At 36.3% G+C, this 15990-nt stretch overlaps 2 protein-coding genes across 8 annotated transcripts in view; one reads left to right on the top strand and one right to left on the bottom strand.

Annotated features, from left to right (window-relative positions):
• Nucleotides 1-15990, bottom strand: part of UPRT (uracil phosphoribosyltransferase homolog) — a 135446-nt gene that overhangs the window by 3218 nt on the left and 116238 nt on the right. For 4 of the 6 annotated variants that reach the window (XM_077987739.1, XM_077987737.1, NM_001261749.1 and 1 more), the window contains 5 exon segments: nucleotides 8082-8124; nucleotides 5181-5250; nucleotides 4052-4114; nucleotides 1712-1873; nucleotides 641-739 (listed from right to left, as the gene is read on the bottom strand). In XM_077987739.1, the coding sequence (XP_077843865.1) occupies nucleotides 641-739; nucleotides 1712-1873; nucleotides 4052-4114; nucleotides 5181-5250; nucleotides 8082-8102 (415 nt within the window). In that variant the 5' untranslated portion in view covers nucleotides 8103-8124. 6 annotated transcript variants of the gene reach the window in all.
• ZDHHC15 (zinc finger DHHC-type palmitoyltransferase 15) overlaps nucleotides 1-15990 on the top strand; it is a 290771-nt gene that overhangs the window by 215267 nt on the left and 59514 nt on the right. The gene's annotated exons all lie outside the window — the stretch shown is intronic.

Here is a 15990-nt window from a genome sequence, read left to right as displayed (position 1 = left end):
TATTTAACCATTTCCTTATTGTGAGTCATTTGTATACTTTCACATTTTTTCTTATACCAAATAACTCTACAATAAACATCCTAGAAGCTAAATTTCTACATGCACCTATAATTATTTTCTTAAAATATATTCTCAATTGTTCTATAATGTATGGCAAAAAACACTAGGATCTTAAGTTAGGTATACCTCCTTCAGGAAATGGAGAACACACAGTTCTCTCTGCCCTTTGAGCAGAAGTCTAACTTGAAAAACTTCCGCTCTTCACTTCATACTGCAAAGATTACTTCAGTAAGACTACAGGGCTAGCTAGAACCTTATATTTCTTGCTCTTTGTGAGCAGTTCTCAGGCCTCAGGGAAACCGGAACCTTTCAGTCATTTGCAGGCCAAACCAGGAAAACAACAGCAATTCTTTTAAATGGCGTTAGTTCATACTTCTCCATTTGCATTTGAACATTAGAATGGTATAAAATGTTATCAGTCAGCTTAGAAATGACAAACACAAGTTATAATTACCAAAATTAGATTCAGATTTAATGTGAAAGCAGATAAACTTTTCCTCCGGATTAGAAGCTAGAAAACGCATACTTACCCACCTCAGGTCTATCTGGAGCCCTAGTTACTGCCTCATGCTGAACTCACCATGAGGAGTGGAGAACAGACTGAGTAGGATGATAACACTGGGTTGAACTCCATGTTCTATAAGAACCTTTACAGCTTCAATTACAGTATTTCCAGTGCCTGAAATCAAAAGATAACCAAATGCATTAGCAACCTGAACATTAATTTTTAAAAGTCTTTTTTTTTTTTTTTTTTTTTTTTTTGAGACTGGGATTCACTCTGTCACTCAGGCTGGAGTGCAGTGGCATGATCTTGGCCCATTGCAGCCTTGACCTCCCAGGTTCAAGCCATCCTCCCACCTCAGCCTCCCAAGTAGCTGGGACTATAGGCACATGCCACCATACCCAGCTACTTTTCTATTTATTGCAGAAATGGGGTCTGCATATGTTGCCCAGGCTGGTCATAAACTCCTGGGCTCAAGCGATCCTTCCACCTCGACCTCCCAAAGTGCTGGGATTACAGGTGTGAGCCACAGCACCCGGCCACAAAATGTCTTTGAAGCAAGGGCAATATAGCAATCTAACATAAGAAACCACTTCATTTGAAGGTACTTGTTCTTTATCCGTGCTATTTTCAATAATGAACATGACACATACACTTTTGAGTTATCAAATACCAAGCCCTAAATTCATTTAGCATATGAGCTATCAAATTTAACATATTCCCTCTCACCTCCCTTAAAGACCATGCCAAGTGTGGTCTGAGTAAGCTTAAGAAAGAGAACAGAAGAGCAGGAAAAAATATTACCTCCAGAGAGAATAAATTATTGAGGAAAATCACTGCTGTACTCATTAGGCTAAAGAGGAGATATGTTTCAATATATTTTCTGAATTCCATATATTTTGCCTCATTAAATCATTTGTTTCAACGTATTCAAGACAGAAGCTTGTTGGGGCTAATAAGGTCTGACTACTGTATATTCTCTTATTATGCAATAAAACCTCTCCAGTGAACTGCCCGGGGCAGTTTTCCCAACTGAGAAAAACACATTTAGAAACTATTTTTGCGTTTTATATAAGGGTACCTAGGAGGCAGGCACTAAGTTGAATTTAAACCCTAACCAAAGGTTACAAATAAACGGAAGCCACTCACTGAGAATTGGATACATCAGAAGGACTTTTCTCCGGTAAATGTCTGGGGGGAATTTGGCATAATATACTTTAGCTCTTTGTGTCTCCTCATCACTCTGAATCAGGATCTTTCCAATTCGTATGGATCGACAGCAGTCTCGTAAACCTTGTTCCATTGCCTCACCTTGAAGAAGAAAAAAGAAAGAAAAAATATTAGGGGAAACAGAGAGAAAGTCCAAGAAAAGGCCAAAGTATAGTTTGTCACTGTTATTAATACAAAAAGGAAGGAAGAGGAAAATAATTATTCTGAAGCTGACAGTTTTTATTTCTGATATGCTCATATTTCATACTTAGTGGAGGTTAATGAAACCAGGTTAAGGGCTGGTTAATGAAACTAGAATAAGCTAATTTTATTGCTGGTTTACAAGTTTTAGAGCGGTCATGCTTCCGTGATTACAGGAAATAAAGCATTTTGTTGAGCAGTTCCCTGAGCTTTTTTAATATCAGGAATATTTTTATCTCTATTATTTTAAAGAGGCCTTTAAATCACCTAAATTTGTGACTTTTGTCTGAGAAAATGCAAAAGCTTTCTGGAAGAACAAAGGCTGTAGATCAAAAAGTCTTCTTTTAGGTCAAGGTAGCATCAGGGGACATCACTTAGCTCAACAATGACTTCTCAACAGCAAAGATATTGCTGCAAGCAGTGAAAAAGTTGTATATCGTTCCCCCTCTCCCAGGTAACAATAACTAGCACTACCACCGTTGGTTTCTGAACACAGAGCTATTTTTGACTCTGAATTCCTTTAAGGGGGTATTTGCCAAAAGGCAGTCATTCTCGTGCCATCTTCAAGATTTTAGGCCATATCAGAATTCTACCAATACTAGCATTTACTTAACATTTTTCTTAAATTTATTGTTTTCATTTAAATTTATTTTAAGAGAAAACTATATCACTAGGGTAAATATAAAACAAGTATCTTTCTAATATATATGAAAATCAACAAATGGCTATTAAGGTTATAAACAATGCTGTACATCACCACAAGTCATCTGGTATATACTAAGGGTGCAAGGACCATGCTTGTGTCTTTAGGGAAGAAGCTGAACTGAAACAGAAGAAACTGCACCTTAAAAGTCCATTGTCTTTAGCAGATTTTAAAACTTGAACATCATTGTCCTGAAATGTCCTGAAATGCTATCAATGCTTAAGAGCTACCTCCTAGAAAAAAGGAGTTCCTAGTTTACTTGAGGCATTTAATTGTTCACAAACAGAACTTCATAACCAAAAGAGAAAAGTGAATGTTTATATGTTAAAAATTAAACTATATGTATTCAGTGCAAACAAGTGGAGCTTCTACCACTTATGCAAAAAAATATAAATCTTATGCAAAACAATTAAGTTTGCTGAATGGAAAAAACCCCACATAACAGGTATAGGTTCTAATCACAGGCAAGTGATTTTGCTATACAAAGGTTGGTTTAGAAGGGTAATCAGTTGAACTCAAATACAAATATAACATTCATAAGACCAGCAAATGGAAATACCTAGTAGTAATGACAGTCAAGCACTTTTGCCTATGCGGTCACATAGTCATCACATATAAAGTTTAAAAGGATTAGGCCAGGTGTGGTGGCTCATGCCCATAATCCCAGCACTTTGGGAGGCTGAGGCAGGAGCATCACTGGAGGCCAGGAATTTTAGACCAGCCTGGGCAACATAGCAAGACCTCATCTCTACAAAAAAAAAAAAATTGCTTTTCAGTTTGCTAGGTATAGTGGCACGTGCCTGTAGTCCTAGCTGCTCAGGAGGCTGAGGTGGGAGGATTACTTGAACTCAGGAATTTGAGGTTACAGTGAACTATGATCATGCCACCATACTCCAGCCTGGACAACAGAATGAGAACCTGTCTCTTAAAAAAAAAAAAATTAAAAAAAATTAAAAATATCAAACAAATCATTTAGCCCAACAACAGAAATAAAAACAAAAGAAATATTTTCTCGTCAGGTACTCCAAGTTCTCCAGGCCCGAATTTATACCATATTCCCTCAGTCTTCAAACTGCCCTATTCTCCCCAAGATAGCATCATCACATCCTCCTATCCTCCCATCCTCCCCTGAATCTCTTTGAAAGGTGACTTGCCCATGGGAGCACTCTGTTAGGGAATACGCTCTAGTTAAAATTAGCCAAACCTAGCCTCACACAGGCCATGACTCCACAGCACCATGAGGATAGATAACACAGGGGGTGAGATTTAACTAAAGGCAGGCTGCAATTATGACAGACAAGCCTGCCTCTCTTCTGAAAAACAGCAACCATTTCTATGCATACAAAGAGACAAAAATCACACACATGTGAACCTACCGCTTCTCATTATGCTGACCCCACAATTTCCCTTCTCAAATTTCACTCCTTCATACTTGTACCCTGTTAGGAAATAAAACCAAATAATTTATCTTTCATCACTGGAGTAACCTACTTATTCTATAAAGCGTCTGTGGTTTAAAGTAGATGGGCACAAAGCAACCCTTGTTCAGACACACTGTATAATGCCTGAGATTCCCTGTGGAAGTAATGAGATGAGTCGTGACTTTTCAGTTACTTCTTAATTCTTCATAAGAAACCTGTGGGGATAATTGGGAGAGGCAGACTTCATTGAATGGGAATAGGACTTATTATAACATGATATTCACATACACATTCCTCAAACTGAATTCAAAGGAGAATCACTGCACTCCGAGAATGCTATATACCCCATCAATTCAAACTGGGACCCCACTGTGAGCCACAGCAGAAAGCCTCCTCATTCCATTCTTCTTTATGAGCCTCCATTCTTCCTTAAAAGCAGAAGAAAGTGGCTGAAGTAGTTATTAAGACATGCTCAACTCTTGGTCTCATCCTGAATTTGTGTCAATTATGATGCAACAAGCTCAGTCCCCAATTTTCATAAAGTCAACCCTTTGAATAGAACAGTTTTACATTATTTACTAAAGAACCAAATCATAATTTCAAATCCCTGAAACAGGGATCTTTGGCTACTTTCTATTAAAGGATAGAACAAAGCATCTTCTCCAATTCTTATCATTTTTAGTTTTCTTTTTTACTTTCTATCCTTTTTTACCATGTAATTTCAGTGCCAAAACAGACTTGCCCATTTGTGCTCACCAGCAGCTTTCCCATAGAGATGAAGATAAGCTGCCAGCAATTCTTAACTATGGTCCCAATGGGCTGTCATCAGAGGCAACACCTGCATGCTGAAGAGTATTTATTAACCTTTAACTTGAATTGACAAGCAAGCCATTAACAAAATGTCATCTACACAGATTTCTTTCCTAAATGCCTGAGAATTTTTTTTTTAAGATTTTAAAAGAATAGTTCCACCTAGGCTCCTCGTTTTGCATATTTATTTTACTTAGACTGCTTTTCTTCCATCTTTCCCCATTCTAGCTCGGAATTTTTATGAGGAAAATTTGAGAATAACAGCCCTAGTTACCTGTTGGAGTGGTCACCATGCATTCCTTATATGGCAGCTGATTCAATCCCTCTTCCACAACAAGTCTGATCTAGAGAGTCAAAGGAAAAAGAAGTTGAGAACCTGCTGGGAATCTCCTGTTAGCTGTTAGCTTCAGGAGCTGAACAGTAGGCAGAGTCATGAACACACTAGGCAAAGGTTTCACTTATGGAGGCAGGAAGGGGCCCCCTATCATGTGTTAGATACGGGGATAGATCCAAATGCCATGCTACTTGCTGCTAGGTATCCAGCCTCAGATAGGCACATGATTGCCACCAAAAGGCTCCAATATGCTTTCTGATTCTCACTCTGTCAGTCCAGACTGTGAAGGACACAAAACTCCAGCAAGTGACAACAGTCATGGCAGGCACTCTTAGAAGTAATATACTTCTTATTATTCTGGAAATAGTGCCCACTCGGAATTTCTCTGCTTTATTCAGTACCTTGGAAATCGTTAAGTCAGATGATTTTTAACAAAGGCCCACCATAATGTAAATAAAGCCTGAAACTTCTTTAGAGGAAATAAATGAGTGCATTGGCTGAACCAATTTACTGAGCTTGAAGGAGGATCTAGTAAAATGCACTGGGGCTTCTCAGCTAAAGAAAAGGCTCATATCAATCCTAATGTGTGGTACAAAGGAAAGCATCACTCAGAACTACTAGAAGAGCCTCCAAAAACAAGATATGGTAATCCCATGAACAACCAGAGCCAACTACAATAAAGGTAATGCTGAGTCTGCAATGCACATTTTATTCAATCAATATTACATTACTGATTGAGAATCTGCAACAGCAGGGAGAAGCACCAGGCCCCCATGCTCTGTTATCACAACATATAATAACACCCTGCTGCCATTAAAACAATCAATTCTAAATAAGCCAGGATTTTGTCAGCCTGTAGCATGAGACAGAGGGCCCAGGCACCTCATGAATACTGCATATGTGTGCATACTCACCTCCAGTCACCATCTTCTGTGGATATTTTTTTTTTTTATGAGCAAATTACAAGGGTAAAAGAGGATTCTTTTCTTTGAAGAGCCTAGATCTTTTCCTCCTAGTAACAGTCCTCTAATGAGTCTTACCTCCTATCCCCATCCCCTCCAACACTGGGACAGAAATTAGTGTGCCCAACTCTTACAGGAGAGCATAAAATCAGAAGAGCAACTAAAATATAAAGAACCCAAGGATCTGAGGGCCAAGGAAGCGAACCTTGACAAATTCAGGATAAAATTAATATATATAAAATAATATATATTAATGACATGTGCTGCAGGAGATAGTGTACTAGAAATCCTCAAGAAGATAAACTTAAATAGCTCCAGTCTCTACCACAACCACAACAGACCCTTTCTCACCCCATATCAGGACCTTCAAAGCCACCTGTAGAGAACAGAGAGAGGTCCAACTCATCATCCCCTCAGGCGAATTATGCCATAGGTCCTTACTATCTCATTGGGCTAAGATTATGCTTGTCCTTTCAGGGAAGCATCTTACAATAACCATGAACTTAACTCCTACTTTCTATAGAAAAAGAACATAAGAACAGCAAAAGAAAGAGGAACCATTTTCTACCAGTAAACACCAAAACAGCAGCCATTAAGATACAAGTTATTCGAGCCAGTTCTTTTGGTTTGATAAAAGCATAAAGAACAGAATGACCTAACTATTGCTCCAGGAATGTCATCCACATTTATCTTGTTACTATCCAAGGGTTTTTACTGCCACTGAAAACTCAAGTAATTTTAAATAAAATTGGTCTCTGAACCAAGAATATTTATGACCAAAAGCAGAACAGGAGTTGTCTATGCTCTTTTGGAATAAATTCCTCAGGCAAAACCTAAATGAAAAGTTTCATGCCTTTTTTTTCACATTCCTTTTAATCATCTACCTTAATCTGATTATAACTTTGGGGCTAAGAAGCCATGTTCATTCCTTTCTTTCCCAAACTAAATTTGTACTTAGTTTGTAAATCTGGTATTTAGATCATAAACACCATGAGATTAGGGACCATGCCTACCTTCTTCACTATTGTATCTCATCTATCTGGACACAGTCTAGCACAATGCCTGATTCACACAAGTTTAGTGAAATACATTCATGAAATATACACTAAACTTCATGAATATACACTAAATATAAATATACATTAGACTATATATAAATATAAATATACACTAAACTTTCCTGAATGTAATGTATTTTCTACTGTGGATTAAAACTAATATCCACAGCAGAAAACATGTCAACCTCACTCCAAGCACTGAGCATGCTTAGATATTAACACAAGAAGAAAACACAGTGCTTACCCTGAAGACAAACCACTTTGGACTAAGATCCTCTCAGATCACACTAGATAAACAGAATTGGGCTTGGTCAATCCTTAATAGGAAGTGCCTGAGGAAAGCATAGACAGTCAAATGTACTATTCACATGTGAAGGCTAGTACAGGAAAGAAGAGGCAAAATAAGCCTCCTCCCACTGCTGCCGTAAACTACAAGAAATATATTTTTGTACATTCGCTGGATACCACAAGTGTAACTATTAGGTCTCCTTACATTTTTGGTTTTCTTTTAATGTACTTCACTGCCCTAAGAGGAGGCACTTAAGAATTGCTGAGACTCAAGTTACCAAGATCCATTTGAGAGGTAGTGGTATCTCAGAAATACAGGGAATTAGTTCATGGGCAATGCTTTGTGGTGAAGAGTATTGAAGTAGACCTTTAATGCAACAGTGAAACAATACTTCATTAGCCTAGCAAGATGATGGTTACTTAGTACAATCTCTTTCAGCCCCAGAATGCTCTAGAACAAAAATACCCCTTAGTCTACCATGATTATATCACTAGGCAAAATAATGAAATGAAAATGAAAAGCCCGCACCTACCAAACGATCCGCAGAAAACATGAAGTCCCCTCTACTGGCTGTCCTAAAAAAAAGATAATACAAGTTTTAGTCTAAATTAGAGCTTTAAGGCAAAATGTTATTTAATATGTACAGTAACACTGATATTAAGACCTATAACATACTAAAAGCTTAAATGTTTACATGTACAGACTATTACCGAGGCTAGATACTTTTTACTAGGATACAGGCATCTAAATGAGATGACTTGATCAATAATGAAAATGCTTATTTGATATCAACATTAGAGACTGGAACTGAAAAGATCATGCAGTCCCCCGCTGAGCTGCCCAAGTACATATTAGTCAACCAGGAGATGAACAAGTTACCCCTGGAGGGTGAGAACAAGCCCAGAGCTAAAGTTGAGAGGAAACTTTGCAGTAAGAAAAGCACTTTCTCCCCATTTTCCCCCTCAATTCACCTTGATCTAAAACCCATATTACCAAGATAAGTAACCCATCTACTTTGTAATCTTTTCTGGAACTAGAATGGTATGAATAAATAAATCCTCTACTTTTGCCACTGCTTTCAAAAACATATAACCTAATTTCTGAGAACTCATTATCAAATAATTGATAATTTGTTCCTTTTGACTGTTTTTTCAAATGAGTACTTCATTCCCTAGATCTTTCTGCCATTTTCCTGTCCATTTCCTCTGGTCAGTATCCTAAGGTAACCAAGTAATAATAATCCAGGGCTACCTCTACCCACAAGCTGTTAACGAGCCAAAAAGGGAATGTTAAACAACTTATGTTATTTCTGTACATAAAAATGTAGTATTGTTCCTCATCCTTCTTCCATATAAGTTAAATGATCTGACTGAATGGATTGATTTACAGCTTATGTGCTTAAAAATCCCCATCTGCCTATCTATGGACTACCTATTCTCCAAAACAGCATCAAAATGATATATGCAAACACATATTATCTCAGTATATCATTAATTTCCACTCTTTTTCCTCAAGCTGCATTTGATTTCTCTGAGATGGAAAAAGCAATGAAATAGCCCTGAGACAAATGGCATTAGGTTTCTTAGAGTAACCATAGTTCTATCATACTACAGATACTAGCTCTCTAAAATATAAACCACAATTGAGCAACAGCAAGAATCTAGGTCTGTGTTGTTTATGTAGAAAAATTCCTTAAACTCAGAAAACTCTATCCACACATACCTACACACACACAGAGCCCCTTTAAAACAGGCTCAATTTCATGAACTGTGGTTTTCAAATAAGATTATCCAATTACACCAGCACCTTTCATTTATATAATTAAACTTCACTACAGTGAACTACAAAAAATACTGAAACCTACTGCTCTGTTTGCTAGGTCTATGCAAACTTACCTAGGCAGCCAGAACATAGTTTTTCAATAAGAAGTCTGGATTTGACTTAAAGACATATGCAGTGTTATATATTATGGGAGACACCGGAAATGTCGGTTTTAATTTCTGAACAGTTAGCTATCACTTGAATACAGAGAAACAGTATATTAGGTTAAGTGATCAGAGTTGCCCAAATCTGTTATTTTACTTTGGAATCAAACATTTTACTACCTTTCACACCCTCCCCCACAAAAAAATCAGCCTCAGCTAACTTTTGCATAAAAAGCACCTACTTCCTCTACATTCCAAAAAAGGTACACACTATGAGAACTTAATATGAGCTGTTATCTCTTGACATCTATTTGACCTCCAGTAAAATCATTTACCACTCCAAGTAACTCTACAAGCTGTAATTACTTACCTATTTCCTGCTGTATAGACAGACTTCAGATCCATACTATTCATTTTAAATCCATTTAGAAATTAAAGTATATCTAGAATACAATAAGTTGACCTCCTTTTTTAAAAAAAATCCACAATGGCCTTCAATATCATATTTAAATCTTTAACATTGTTAAGACTAGAGTTTCATAAAGCAGGTATTTACTTGTTGTATCAATGAAGCTGCATGTATTCTCTGAGGCTCTATTTTAGACACAACGCTAGGCTGAAATATTTGTTAATAGGGATGTTTTAATATGAACCAGACTCCAGACCTTCTTCATTCCACACACTTCATTTTAAATCATAAATGTAATCTCTCCTACTGGAAATAAAGCTTTGAAAGACACATTAATCATCTTCTATCTGATAATAGTCCCAAATAAAGTCTAATGTAAAATTACCACAATGTAAAAAACACACAGACGCATATCCCTGGAATATTTTTAAATATATCTAAGTAACCAAATATCAAATATTTAAACAGATAATGATATTCAGGCACGTGTAATCCAAAGTATAGATATCTAATTAATGTTAGGCTGAGCATATTTTAAATTGTACAAACCCCAACCAGGTTTAACAATGCAGATTTAATCATATCTGAGAACCCACTTTTTTTGACACCGCCTCACACAAACAAATGTGTCACACACCTGTAGCAACAAGACAAATGCCAAAGGCAGTCATTTTAAAAAGTTATCTTCACACTGAAACAACAAAAGAATGAGATTCATACTGGAAGCTAAATCCTTATTTTTTAATTTACTTTTTTTCAACTTTTATTTTACATTCAGGGGGTACATGTGTAGGTTTTTTACCTGGGTGTATTGCATGATGCTGAGGTTTGGGTACAAATGATCCTATCACCCAGGTACTTAGCATAGTACACAACAGTTAGTTTCCCAATTCTTGTTCCCCTCCATCCTTCCCCCTAAAATTTAGTAGTCCCCAGTGTCTACTGTTGCCATCTTCATGTCCATGAGTACCCAGTGTTTAGCTCCCATTTATAAGTAAGAACATGCAGTATTTGATTATCCGTTCCTGCATTCATTTGCTTAGGATAATGGCCTCCAGCTGCATCCATGTCACTGCAAAGGACATGATTTCATTCTTTTCTATGGCTGCATAGGATTCCATCATATATATTTACCACACTTTTTCTATCCAATCCACTGTTGATGGGCACCTACATTGATTCCACGTCTTTGCTATTGTAAATACTGTTGTGATGAACATACAAGTGCATGTGTTTTTTTGGTAGAACAATTTGTTTTCATTTGAATATATACCCAGTAATGGGATTCCTGGGTTGAATGGTTTCTAATAATTTCAGAAATCTTGAAACAGCTTTCCACACTGGCTGAACTAATTTACATTCTCACCAACAATGTATAAGCATCTCCTTTTCTCCACATCCTTGCAAAGATCTGTTGTTTTTTGACTTTTTAATAATCACCATTCTAACGGGTGTGAGATGGTATTTCATTGTGGTTTTGATTTGCATTTATCTGATTAGTGATGATGAGCATTTTTTCATATGTTTGTTGGCTGCTTGTATGTCTTCTTTAGAAAAGTGTTTGTTTATGTCTTTTGCACCTTTTTAAGGGGGTTCTTTGTTTTTTGCTTGTTCAATGTGTTTAAGTTCCTTATAGATTTCTGGATATTACACCTTTGTCAGATGCACAGTTTGTGAATATTTTCTTCCATTCTGTAGGTTGTCTGTTTACTCTGTTGATAGTTTCTTTTGCTGTGCAGAAGCTCTTTAGTTTAATTAGGTCTCATTTGTCAATTTTTGTTTTTGCTGCAATTGCTTTTGAGGACTTTGTCATAAATTCCCAAGGCCAATGGTAAGAAGGGTAATTCCTAGGTTTTCTTCTATGATTCTTGTAGTTTGAGGTCTTACATGTAAATATTTAATCCATCTTAAGTTTTCTACACAGTGAAAAGTGGGGGTCCAGTTTCATTCTTCCACATATGGATAGCCAGCCATCCCCAAACCATTTATTGAATAGGTAGTCCTTTCCCTATTCCTTATTTTTGTTGGTTTTGTCGAAGATTAAATAGCTGTAAGTCTGTGGCTTTATTTCTGGGTTCTCTATTCTGTTCCATCAGTCTGTGTGTCTGTTTTTTCACCAGTACCATGCTGTTTTGGTTACTGTGGCCTTGTAGTATAGTTTGAAGTCAGATAATGAAGTCAGATAGTGTGATGTTCTCTTTGCTTAGGATTGCTTTGGCTATTCTGGCTCTTTTGGGGCTCCATATGAATTTTAGAATAGTTTTTTTTTTTTCCAATTCTGAGAAAAATAATGTTGGTAGTTTGAGAGGAATAGTATTGAATCTATAGATTGCTTTGGGCAGTGTGTCCATTTTACCAAAACTGATTCTTCCAATCCATGCTCATGAAATGTTTTTCCACCTGTTTGTGTCATCTATGATTTATTTTAGCTGTATTTAGTAGATCTCCTTGTAGAGATCTTTCACCCCCTTGGTTAGATGTGTTCCTAGGTATTTTTTTGCAGCTATTGTAAATGGAACTTTTTTTCATTTATTTACTTTATAGATATGGGGTCTCACTATATTGCCCAGGCTGGTCTTGAACTCCTCAGCTCAAGTGATCCTCCTGCTTTGGCCTCCCAGTGTGCTTGAATTACTGGCATGAGCCATCATGCCCAGCCCTGTAAATATGATGTGTTCTTGATTTGGCTCTCAGCTTGAATATCATTGGTGTACATAAATGCTACTGATTTTGGTACGGTGATTTTGTATTCTGAAATATTACTGAAGTCATGTATCAGTTCCAGGAGCCTTTTAGTGGAATCTACATGGTTTTCTATGTATAGAATCATATTTTCCATGAAGAGATAGTTTGATGACTTCTTTTCCTATTTGGTTGCCTTTTATTTATTTCTCTTGCCTGATTGCTCTTGGTAGCACTTCCAGTACCATGTTGAATAGGAGTGGTGAGAGTGAGTATCCTTGTCTTGTTCCAGTTTTCAAGGGAAATGCTTCCAGTTTTTGCCCATTCAGTACAGTGTTGGCTATGGGTTTGTCATAGATATATGGCTCTTATTACTTTCAGATATTTTCCTTTGATAACTAAGAAATGATTTTTTGAGGGGTTTTATGATAAATGGAGGGTACACTTTATCAAAAGCTTTTTCTGCAGCTGTTGAGATGATCATATATTTTAAAATTCTTTTTATGTGTTGAATCACATTTAGTGATTTGTATATGTTGAATTATCCTTGCATCCCAGTAATGGCACCTACTTGATCATGGCAAATTAACTTTTTGATATGCTGTTGAATTTGTTTTGCTAGTATTTTGTTGAGGACTTTTGCATCTATGTTCATCGTAAGTGGCTTGTAGTTTTCTTTCTTCATTGAGTCTTTGCCAGGTTTTGTTATCAGGGTGATGCTGGATTTGTCGGATTCACAGAATGAGTTAGGGAGGAGTCCTTCCTCCTTGATTTTTTGGAATCGTTTCAGTAGAACTGGTATAAACTCTTCTTGCATGTCTGGTAGAATTCAATTGTGAATCTATCTGGTCCAGGTCTTCTTTAGGTTGGTAGGTTTTTTATTACTTATTCAATTTTGGAACTTAATGTTGGTCTGTTCAGGGTTTCAATTTTTTCCTAATTCAATTTTGGGAGAATGTTTGTTTCCAGGAACGTATCCATTTCCTCTAGATCTTCTAGTTTTTGCATCTAGAGTTGTTCATCATAGTCTCTGAGGATCTTTTGTATTTACATGGGATTATTTGTAATGTCACCTTTGCCTTTTCAGATTGTGATTATTTGGATCTTCTCTCTTTTTATCCTTTATCAATCTAGCTAATGGTCTATTGATTTTGTTTATCCTTTCAAAGAAGTAACTTTTGATTTTGTTGATCCTCTTTATGTTTTTGGGTATCAATTTCATTCACTTCCACTCTGACTTTAATTATTTATTTTCTTCTGATAGCTTTAGGGTTAGTTTTTTCTTGTTTTTCTAGTTGCTCTAGGTGTGACATTACATTGTTAATGAGATCTTTTTAACTTTTTGAGGTGTTTAGCACTATAAACTCCTCTTAATCCTGCTTTTGCTGCATCCCAGAGATTTTAGTATGTTGTGTCTCTGTTTTATTTCAAAGAATTTTGTGCAAATCCTCAATTTAATGTGGACTTGTTAAACCCGACTCTTTCCTAAATGTTAAGTGAGACTGTCTATAAAGCACTTTAAAATTTCCTGGGACTCTAGCAATTGTGTATATTTAAAAATATGTACATCTCATAGTAGACCCAAACCAACATGAAACCTTTTCCCCTCTTCTTACTAGGCTTCACTACTACTAGTACTATTACTATTACTACAACTTCTAAATGGAGGGATTCTCTAGCATGTTGGAGGACATTCTCCCCTGGGATAATTACAACTTCAATTCTTACAGCAGATATTGACATTTTATCACTCATTCTGTTTCTTCTCTCTATTCAGAATACACTTAACAACCCTCATCTTTTTTTTTACAAAATCAATTTAACAACTACATATACATACGTGTATGTGTGTGTGTATGTGTGTGTGTATGTGTATATATATATATATATACATATCCTATATGTGTATATATATATATATATCCTAAATCACAATGACTTAAGTATATAACTCTTCTTTAAAAAGGTCCATAAACTACAGGAGGTACCTAATGTTATACACATGTTACTACTTTATTTTCCAGAGGCCACCATTTATTAAAAGCTTCCTTGGTGCCCAGTAGTAACCACTTTTGGTGTATTATCTCATCTAATCCTCATGCAATTTAAGAAGTAGATTTTATTATCACCACCACTTTAGCAATGAGAACAGTGAGGCTTCCAAAAGTAAAGTCAGGTTCTTTACAGCCTGGAGCTCTCCAATTCCAAGTCTCTGAGAAAAGCAATGACTTATATTTTGCCCTAATAAGGAAATGCTTACTACCAAAAGGTTGCCAATTTTTTAGATATCCTTTTAGGATTCTTCTCTCCCTGTGAATCAGATTGACATGTATATACAATGCAAACAATAAAACAATGAGTCTGGGAGGCAAATAAAATATCATTAAAATATTCCTTCTGAAGAGGGAAAAGTTTTTATAACATGGCTTGTAAAATATGTACTAAGGTTACCACATACAAGAATACATCCTTTCCAAAAATGACTAAAGCAAAATCTTGTGACTTATCACCTAAAAACAACTTAATTTAAATAAAATGCTAGTAGCACTGAATTAGTTGTCATTTCAAAAGTTTAAATGTATCACTCTCTCTGGGAGGATTATATACAAAGTTTGTTTGTAGTGTATGGGGCAAGGGGCAGGTTGGGTGTTGTAGCTGGGCATAGGTTTGCCAGATTAAGCAAATCAAAATCAGTACCCACCCCTACAAGTAAATTTGTGTTTCAGAAATCTCATGAAATATTTAGGACATACTTAACATTAAAAAATCATGCATTATTTATTTGAATTCAGATTTAACTAAGCATCCTGTACTTTGACAGGCAATCTAAGTTGAGGAGGAAGAATTAAATGGACTCAAACTCAGCTCTAATGTGCTTTTTTTGGTTTTGAGCAACAAGTCAAAGGAAAGTACAACAAAAAAGCTTTTCTAGCAGGTTTTAACCAAAGGAATGTTTCATTTAAAGTTAATGTTTAGTGAAAACATGACCTTTACATCCATAACTACTTTATTATTATGAGATCACTAAAATATAGTCCCAAAGTTTGTCATAATATACAGATGATTTATGAATGTTTTTCCTTCTCCTTCCTTTACCTTCACAAAAACAAACCCCCAATGAAGAATTTGGAGCAAACCTAACCAAAAGCAAAATGTTTTTTAAAAAAATAGTATAATGTTACTATTTTTTTTTTTTGCCAGGTGCAAGTCACCAAGGCCACAGCACTTTAGCACCTTCCTAATAAACTCATAAAATAGAGTGTCAATAACTATTTACCTGCACCTCAAAGCTGTGTTCAATGTGAACATTCAAAATAGGACAGAGGAGAGGACCCACAGGCCCTCTTAAGGAAGCAGACTGCTCCTGCAGGACCTGGGAGACACCCCAAATACTGTGAGTGCCCCAACTATGGAAGAGAGAAAGG

Source organism: Macaca mulatta, chromosome X, assembly GCF_049350105.2.
Source record: "Macaca mulatta isolate MMU2019108-1 chromosome X, T2T-MMU8v2.0, whole genome shotgun sequence".
Taxonomy (NCBI): Eukaryota; Metazoa; Chordata; class Mammalia; order Primates; family Cercopithecidae; genus Macaca; species Macaca mulatta.
The sequence above is the reverse complement of the archived record's forward strand: the minus strand, read 5'-3'. Positions and strand labels throughout refer to the sequence as shown.